The 8,627-nt window shown below is 35.5% G+C and overlaps 2 protein-coding genes across 4 annotated transcripts; both read left to right on the forward strand.

Annotated features, from left to right (window-relative positions):
• Positions 1–703: 703 nt before the first annotated feature.
• On the forward strand, positions 704–4,412 carry LOC118044687 (polyadenylate-binding protein 2-like). Its single transcript, XM_035053114.2, has 6 exons — positions 704–1,013; positions 1,119–1,221; positions 1,588–1,658; positions 2,257–2,448; positions 2,667–2,791; positions 3,958–4,412. Exons 1-6 carry the CDS (start codon positions 864–866, stop codon positions 4,001–4,003), a joined length of 687 nt encoding a protein of 228 aa, XP_034909005.1. The 5' UTR covers positions 704–863; the 3' UTR covers positions 4,004–4,412.
• A 1,042-nt stretch (positions 4,413–5,454) lies between these two features.
• On the forward strand, positions 5,455–8,271 carry LOC118044899 (mediator of RNA polymerase II transcription subunit 31-like). 3 transcript variants are annotated; one of them, XM_035053386.2, is made up of 8 exons: positions 5,455–5,542; positions 5,639–5,696; positions 5,799–5,896; positions 6,402–6,480; positions 6,683–6,761; positions 7,419–7,693; positions 7,822–7,997; positions 8,103–8,271. In XM_035053386.2, exons 3-7 carry the CDS (start codon positions 5,848–5,850, stop codon positions 7,832–7,834), a joined length of 495 nt encoding a protein of 164 aa, XP_034909277.1. In that variant the 5' UTR covers positions 5,455–5,542; positions 5,639–5,696; positions 5,799–5,847; the 3' UTR covers positions 7,835–7,997; positions 8,103–8,271. The 3 variants fall into 3 exon arrangements, with proteins under 3 accessions (XP_034909277.1, XP_034909276.1, XP_073259844.1); XM_035053385.2 differs by having other exon boundaries at positions 5,458–5,542; positions 6,402–6,498; XM_073403743.1 differs by having other exon boundaries at positions 5,458–5,542; positions 6,402–6,498; positions 7,822–7,889.
• The last annotated feature ends 356 nt before the right edge of the window (positions 8,272–8,627 follow it).

An 8,627-nucleotide genomic window follows, 5' to 3' on the forward strand; every position in this document is an offset into this window, starting at 1 on the left:
TTTCTGAAGATCTTAGGTGTATTTATAATCCATAAGTCTTGTTTTTTCATAAAAAAAAGGTTTGAAGTGTAATATTACCCTAATAATATTTAATGAAATGTAAGTATTCCTTACATCTATACTAATGTTTGATAAAAATACGGTGGGTCCTTAAAGAATTTTTATACACCTAAAAATGTATAGGAAATTAGAATTTAAAATGTCAAATATAACTAAGCATATGAGGCTATGCCATTTTTATTATGTAATTTATCTATCAAAATATGTCTAGATAAAAAAATTTGTTGAGAAGAAAAAAAAAATCTCTTTACTATTGAGGTTATAGCTGTTAGATTTATCTTAGTACAGATTGGAAAAAAAATATAAATTAGTAAGTCAACATCAAGGTTTAAGTATTTTTTCCAACTTATTAACTCAATTAAATTTGTGTCGTGTTTGGTCAATTAAGTAAAATTACTAAAAATCTGATTAGATTAAATAAATTTTATTATATTAATATTTTATTCAGTTCAATTAAAAACCCACTTACCTAGATGGAGCGGGTTGTCCTGGTTGATTAACGGTGAGATTGAGTTAAACATCTATTGTTCGGGTTTGCAATCTAAACGGGCCCAATTCAGCTGTACTATTATTGGGTTTTCATAAAGCCCAAAAAAGCCCTTCTTAAATTCAAAACAATTACAAATTAACCTGTCTCTCTCAATTAGAGAAATCGATCACGCTATCATATCAATCACTCACATGAAAACATACACGAACACCAACCTCTCAAATCCCTTATTTTTTTCCCAAATTGAAACCCTAAAAAAACCCTAATAAATTAATTCCACGAGAGAAAATAAAGCCTGATAAAATAACTAATAATGGATCACCTTCACGATCACGAAGAGGACGAGCACGAGCACGAGCACGAGGTCTACGGAGGAGAAATCCCCGATGAAGGAGAGATGGATGCCGATGTTGACATGTCGTCTAGAGCTGAAGAAGATGAATACCAGGACCCTAACTCCAAGGTCTGTTTGATATGAACAATTATCGCTCTCTGTCTATGAAATACTTCTTTTTTTTCTTCTTGAAATGTTTAGAATTTTTTTATTTAATTTTGGTATTTTTTATAGGATTTAGAGGATATGAAGAAAAGATTGAAAGAGATCGAAGAAGAAGCCGGTGCACTACGCGAAATGCAGGCTAAGGTTGAGAAGGAGATGGGAGCTGTTCAAGGTATGTGTTGATTTTTTTGAAGTGATTTGATTGAATTGTAGTTGAGATAATTAAGTTGATGAAGATTTATGGTAAATTTTGGGTTGCTGAACCAAAATTAATTTATTTGGATTTTTGTTTCTTTTTGTTGATCTTTTGGATCTGCTTTTTGCAATGTGTTTGTGATTTTTTCGTTGGGTGTTGGGAATTGATTTGTTAGCTTGATTAGGAGACTCGTTAATGTGGCTTGATGGTGTTTTATGTGGATAATTATGTTTACTTTAATTTGTAATTTAGGGAAAAATAATATTTTGTATTCTGTTTCAAATGTTAGTTTTATTGTTACAAAACTCACATGCTCTTTTGTTCCTTTGGATATGTGTGAAGATTCTCCTGGTGCTTCTGCTACTCAAGCTGAAAAGGAGGAGGTGGATTCCCGATCCATTTATGTTGGTAATGTGAGGGTTTGCTATCCTTTTCTCTCTTTATTTGTCACATTTATTTGCATTACATGACTGTGTGCATATATGATATATCCTATTGTTTTCCTGTATGTCTGTCAATCTGTCTGTTGGTGGTTGTATATTTTGTGATGTCAAATTTGTGTCTTTTTCTTTACTTTCTTATGATGATAAATAGATGGTGATTAACTGTATTTCAGAGGGAAGCATTTGAATGATGATTTGATGTATTAGAAGTATTGATGGGGGATATAATTCAGGGTGCAAAACTTGGTTACTTGATGCAGTGCAATATACCAGTTTAGTTGCCCTGTGAGTTGTGCGTCATGATTTCTTTTCTGGAAAATCTTTCTCTCATTAATGAACCTGTGGTTTTGCTTCATTCTTTATAATGTTAGGCAAGTGTTATAGATCCTGGTTCATGAATTCAAGTTCTTATTCATTGCAATTGATTTCCTTTGTCTGTTACTTATTGATATGTTTTTATTTCTTTGGAGTGGAAAGTTGCACTGTTTTGTGTATTCCATGTTTCAACAAGCAACTCTCTTAAGAAGCTTGTCTGACAGAGAACATTTACTTGTGTGCTTAACTCCAGGTGGATTATTCTTGTACCCCTGAAGAAGTGCAGCAGCATTTTCAGTCCTGTGGAACTGTGAATAGAGTGACTATTTTGACCGACAAGTTTGGTCAACCAAAGGGATTTGCTTATGTTGAGTTTGTAGAGGTTGATGCTATTCAGAATGCTCTCTTATTAAATGAATCAGAACTTCACGGCCGCCAGTTAAAGGTTTTTTTTATTCTTTAGATGTTTTACTTTTGTATTAAATTTTTTCCATCCTTACTCCTAGATTGATAAATTTCTTCCTAAAGAATGAATATAAAGACCTCCGATTTGGAGGATTCCTACTTCAACGATTCACCTGGAGGGCTTTTTGCCCCTTGTTATAATCAATAATTACTAACAAGTTCCTAATAAGATTGTAATTGTTTATGATTCTTTCTCAGGTCTCTGCGAAGCGAACCAATGTTCCTGGAATGAAGCAATTTCGAGGAAGGCGCCCAAGCCCTTATGGGTTCAGGTCCCGGAGGCCATTCATGGCAGCTCCCTTCTATCCTGCATACGGTTATGGGTAAGCAACTGAAATATTTTTGTGTGTTGATAAATGAAATTTTATGTCTCCACTGTTTTTCTATCGGATATTCTTTTGATATTCAAACTATTTGATATGCATACTTTATCTAGAAACATTTCACTTTACCTTTTATTCTCTTAATAGATTATTTGATATTTTTCTAGCAGTCCATAAGATCTAAAACAGCATTATGAGAATGAAGATGCAATGAATCCAATAAAAGGGAGGAGGTTTCAAACAGATTCCATTACTTCATGCCCTCTCTACCAACTTATATGTTGCTCAGTCTACCTCTTCATTCTGTCATATTCCTTGCAGGGATATTAATGTTTTTTTAGTTTTTTAAGCAGCAGATATTACTGTTGATGGTTAGGATGTTATGAACTGAATTGTTAGACCTGTGATGTAGTTCATTAATATGTTGGGGTTTAGTGTAATGAATTCTATCCCTCACCTTAAGTGGATACTAAATCATTTGTCTTTTGATTGGAAGATTAGCAAAATTTATTAGTTCACTGTGGTATATGTACCCTAGTTCTCTTTCACGAGTATATGTATCCTGGTTCTCTTTCTCTGCATGCATTTGAGATAACTGTGACTGCACAAGTGTGACCTCTTTACAAGCATTGGGAGAATGAGAAGCTTAGTTGCTAGGTTGATGACTATGGCTGTTCACAAGTTAATTGGGTGTCCTTTCCACATATGATTGGATTAGGTAGAATTCTACAGTTCCACTTCGACATGGTTATAATGTGCCAATATTAAAAGTGGGGAAGGCCATCTGTCTAATACTCTTTGAAAGCGGCTATCTCTACCACAATGAAAATTTATTTCTTTGTAGAGGGAGATCAAGTTGAGGATTGAGTGGAACTTAGCCGGCTGGAATAGTTTGTTATTGAGGCTTGGCTGTTGTTGGTTTCATTTAGAGGGAGATCAAGTTAGGGAAAACCTGTGCCATTCAAACCATGTCTTGCTTTTTGATGGATAGGAATTCTGGAGTTTTTCTTTTACCAGTGTGTATCGTACAATTTCCACCAAAGTGTTTGTGATTTCATTTTGGTGCATTTTATGGTATAGATTACTTTCTGTGGCATGTAACTCATTTGTTTGTTTGTTTGTTTGTTTTTTGGGAAGTATTAACCTTAATATAATCTCATGTGCAGAAGGGTTCCGAGGTTCAGGAGACCTATGCGATACAGGCCATACTAGTGAACATGTATTCTGTTAGTAGTGATAAAAGTGGTCTGAAGACAGTTGGCTGATGCTTTGTGATGACCATATCAATATTGTGATAGTTTAAGGGGCGAAAAGACTAGTGTATCGTTATTTGCATGGCAAAGGCTGGAAAGATTTTTCGCAATCAATAGCTTGCAAGAGTGCTGGATTCATGTTCACCAAATCTTGCATTTACCTGCTTTGGATGGACAAAGGGTGCCAAACATGCAAAATGTTTTGGAAATGATTTTCATGTACTTGTGACTTCATCTAGCAATTTGAGTTCTTAAGTGAGGTTCAGTCAAAACTCTGGAGGATTCATAGCTGACCTTCATGCTTCTATAGCTTATAACTCAAGTGGTTTGTTCTTCAGTTTATAGATGACGCGTTCGTTCCCTTATTATCACATTGATTATCAGATTAAGTCTTGCATTATGGTTGATTGATGTTCGGCCTTTATTCATAGAGAAACGCAACACCCGAAACTGTGTAACTTGGGGAAGTTGGAGCTATTTCTGCAGTTGCGCTAATGTGACTCTATACATGGGAAATTGCCATGTAGTTTATCAGGCTGTGATGAATTTTTTCCTGAGTCTGCCTAACCGAGTTATCTTTTTTTTTATCCAGAGACCAGAGTTAGTATGTCATCTTGCCGAGCTTCCGTCAATTGAATAAGCTGCATGGGCATTAATCTATCAAATATATTTTCATTAATTCAAAGTGAAGATAGAAAATTCAGGTGCAAGAATTGCTGACCACTTATTGTGAACAAACGAAGTTCTCCAGCAAGTCATTTCTTCTTCTTTTTCTAAAAAAAAAAAATCAGTTTGGAGGGTCGGTCATTCTCTTTTCGCACATCCATCACAAAGCAAATGGTCAGTGGGAAATCCAAAGTTAAAGATCAAGTGGTGATCTGCACTGTGCAGCGATGGTGATCAAGTGGAGTTACGGTTAAATTGTAGTTTTGTAATTTTTTTGATTTGTTTTTGTTTTAAATTAAATTTTCATGTTTTTTGATTTACTTTTATGTGCAGTTTAAAAAATAATTTTTTAAAAAATAAAAAATATTATTTTAATATATTTCAAAAATTTCTATAATCTTGTTTGAACTTGAAATTGAGCGGCTGGTGTTAGGATGCATGGCCCTAAGAGTAATTTTCTTGTGTGTGCTTTATTCAACAATTCTGGGTAATCATCATCCAAAACTACAAAGATGAACACCGTACTTGTTTTATGATAAATTAACACAATTTATGTTTTAAGTGATCTCAGGTCAGCTACGATCACCTTGTTTTTTCCTCTACTCTACTTGATCACAGGATTTTTAGAATTACAGAATTTAAATTTTGACCAATCTATTAAACTCGACATAAATTCAACCCAGCTCAAGCCCAACAGTCCTGGATCAGCATGGGATCATAGCCGAGCCCCTTTAGCACTCGAGCATTAATGTAAACCGCAGCTGGACACTTGGCTGTTGGCTCCTTAGCCCCCCTCTCTTCTTGCAATTCCTCGAAGAAATCTGAAGATCCGGTAATTTTCAAGCTCTTCCTCGTTCCACCTTTATTTCCTAAAACCTTAAACCTTTAGTCTTCTATGCTTATTTTTCCAATCACTCTTTTTTTGTAGCAAATATTTCAATGGCTTCCTCTAAAGAAACCGATAATAATCCAGACACTCCATCCTAGTAAGTACGCATATTTTTCTCAAAAAAATATCATTATTGTTTCCTTTGTTCACTTGAGCTCATTCAGTTTCTTTTATTGTTTTTTGGGTTTGCAATTCTTAGGCCAAAGAAGATATATAAAGACCCAGATGATGGGAGGCAACGGTTTTTGATGGAATTGGAGTTTGTTCAATGTCTTGCTAACCCCACTTACATCCATTGTAGGTTCATTAAATCCTTTTTGTTTTTTCATTTGTCGTTAGCGTTCATATTTGTGGTTTGCAGTGGTTTTGAGAGTTTCCGTATCTTGTATTTTATCCAAAGTGAATAATTTGTGGGGATTTGGTGGGTTTTGTTTCTAAAGTTTTATGCTTTTGTTACGTCTCAATCTTAAATGGATTCGGATACTATTGTGTCCAATTTTAGACTTGTGTTATTTGCTCATTTTAATGCTGATTAAAATTAAGCTAACCTCGATGGATCATCTGGTGGATCATGCATTGATCTTTTCTTTTCATGTCTTGAATCAATTAAAATAGTGATTAGCGGAGAAGGAGATTGTTAGCTTGGTGTGTTGTTTTGTGTGTGAATGTGTCCCCTCCCGCTTACGTCTTTGTCTTTTAATGCTAGGAGACACCGGTGCTTACTAGTGTTTTTTGCGTATTGTGAATCTTCTACTGATGTCGGGCTTTTCTTTTCTTTCTTTTTTTTCCCCTTAATATGTAGATTTGGCTCAGAATCGTTATTTTGAAGATGAAGCATTTATTGGCTATTTAAAGTACCTACAGTACTGGCAACGTCCAGAGTACGTGAAATTTATAATGTGAGCAAATCTCCAAAAGTATTGATTTTATTGCTTTAGGATCTGTCACTTCGATAAACTTTAAATTTGAGATCAAGCGATTAACAAGTCTTTTGATGTATGTAGTGCAACGTTTTCTTTTCCCTTTCTAGCATTTTTTTATTTACCTTTTGATCAATGAACTCACCAAGTAGGATTTCTTCAGGTATCCTCATTGCTTATATTTTCTTGAACTTCTCCAAAATGCAAACTTCCGCAATGCAATGGCACATCCTGGCAACAAGGTTAGATTTGGCTTTCTGATCACCCTCTATCTTGCCATCAGATTGTTTTTTTTCAATCTTGACATTTGGTTTGATGCGATAAATAGATATTTGAGATAAACCGCATTCGTGATTTATTTAAATCTTTTTTATTGATTAGGGCCTCTCTGAGATTTTTTTTTCTCCTAATTATACATATTTATCTGTTCATGCTTTAAATGCCAGATGACTTTTCATGGCTAAAAATTTCTTTCTTGTTGCTTTGTATTAGCATGCATGGGATGCCATCTGGCTGAAGGTTTATTCCGCTGGATTTGTTAGCATTTGATGTGACTGACATTTGGTTCTCTTGTCTTCCTTTCAAGGTTTATATTACAGAATGGTGATAGTTTTCTCCTGACCATGGTCTGAGGTTCTTATTAAGCATTCTAATGAATGTCAATATTCATGTACTCGGTTTTTTGGTGTTTTTAGCGCTGACCTAGCTCAGATATTCTAAGTGCTTCAAGAGGCCTTTTTGGGAAAGCCAGTTAAAAGTGGCTGGCTTTAACAATAAGTTCCTCCAATCTTTATGGTTTCGCGGGAGAAATCCATGCATATTAACATAACATTTGCACAAAATTGAGTTTTTTGTTCATGGATATTTCTCAATTCACTTTTTCATATTGGAACTTTTAGGAGTTGGCACATAGACAGCAATTCTTTTTCTGGAAGAACTATAGAAACAACCGGTTGAAGCATATTTTACCCAGACCTCTCCCTGAACCTGTCACTGCACCCCCTGCTCCAGCTCAACCTCCTGTTCAACCTGCACCACCTGTGTCTGCTGCAACTCTTGGCATGTCGGCTGCTCCTGGTGCAGTCCCCTCTCCCATGCCTTATGGCATGCCTCCTGGTTCTGCTTTTGGAAAAATCGATATCAGGAGCAGTGGAAGTGATAGAAGAAAGAGGAAGTACGTGACTGACCTTTTTTTCTGAATTAGTAGTGAAAAAATACATTAATTAGACGCATCCTCTCATTTCTTTCACAAAAGACCATGATTACCAGCATTCTAATGCATTTGTCTTCTGGATATTGCAGGAAAGAAGTTTAACTTGAACTACTCTACCATCTATGTTAAAAGTAGCGGGACCAGTATGTCTGGTAAGGTAGCTATGCAAACTCGTCGACTGGGTCTATAGTGCTGAAAAGGTGTCAAAGATAGATTTGATGGCCTTTTTCTTGTCCATTTTTGCGTCTTCTTGTTCACTGACCAGGTATTTCATGAATTATAGTTTGTACCATACTGGTAAAAAGAATGATAGAGCAACCATCATTTTATCGTTTGAGGACCTGCTGAAATACTTGTTGATTTTATGAAGGTGGTGAAGCCTAATTGAACCACTCAGATTCAGGATTCTTAGATGGGTCAGGATAAAAAGAAAAATAGCTTCGTTTCTGTTTCTGGTTCCACCCCACGGTGAGCCTCAGAGTTGGTCCCTGTATCGAAATCTGACAACCATGTCTGAAGCTTCTCAGTCCCTACTGTCAGTCAGGAGAAAATCATCGAAAGAAATTTTAGCTTGTAATATCATTCATCAAGTGAATGGTAGCCAACGATCTTAAGATTAAATTTATTTTTCTATCGGATTAAGAATATATTATTCATATCAGATTTTAGGAGATTCATTAGAGTTTTGCTCCTTGCTACCATTTCCAAGGTTTTGAACCCTAATAAGAGCACATGTCTTGATAATCATACCATTTCCTCTCAAGTTCAACGAGCTCTAATTATTTAGAACAGGCTTAATTATGATTGGACCGGCATGAATTCAAGCACAGGCCACTAGGCCATTGGTACCATTGCCCCTAGAGCTTAAGAAGAATCCAAAATTATAAAGCTTAAA

Source organism: Populus alba, chromosome 12 (assembly GCF_005239225.2).
Source record: "Populus alba chromosome 12, ASM523922v2, whole genome shotgun sequence".
NCBI lineage: Eukaryota > Viridiplantae > Streptophyta > Magnoliopsida > Malpighiales > Salicaceae > Populus > Populus alba.

Bases quoted from the DNA above. Each gene is read 5' to 3' on its own strand.
- LOC118044687 (XM_035053114.2), top strand. From the start codon at position 864: ATGGATCACCTTCACGATCACGAAGAGGACGAGCACGAGCACGAGCAC. The intron at 2,449-2,666 runs GTTTTTTTTATT...ATTCTTTCTCAG, and splicing joins TTCACGGCCGCCAGTTAAAG to GTCTCTGCGAAGCGAACCAA. The intron at 2,792-3,957 runs GTAAGCAACTGA...TCTCATGTGCAG, and splicing joins TATCCTGCATACGGTTATGG to AAGGGTTCCGAGGTTCAGGA.
- LOC118044899 (XM_035053385.2), top strand. From the start codon at position 5,848: ATGGAATTGGAGTTTGTTCAATGTCTTGCTAACCCCACTTACATCCAT. The intron at 6,499-6,682 runs GTGAGCAAATCT...GGATTTCTTCAG, and splicing joins GAGTACGTGAAATTTATAAT to GTATCCTCATTGCTTATATT. The intron at 6,762-7,418 runs GTTAGATTTGGC...TGGAACTTTTAG, and splicing joins TGGCACATCCTGGCAACAAG to GAGTTGGCACATAGACAGCA.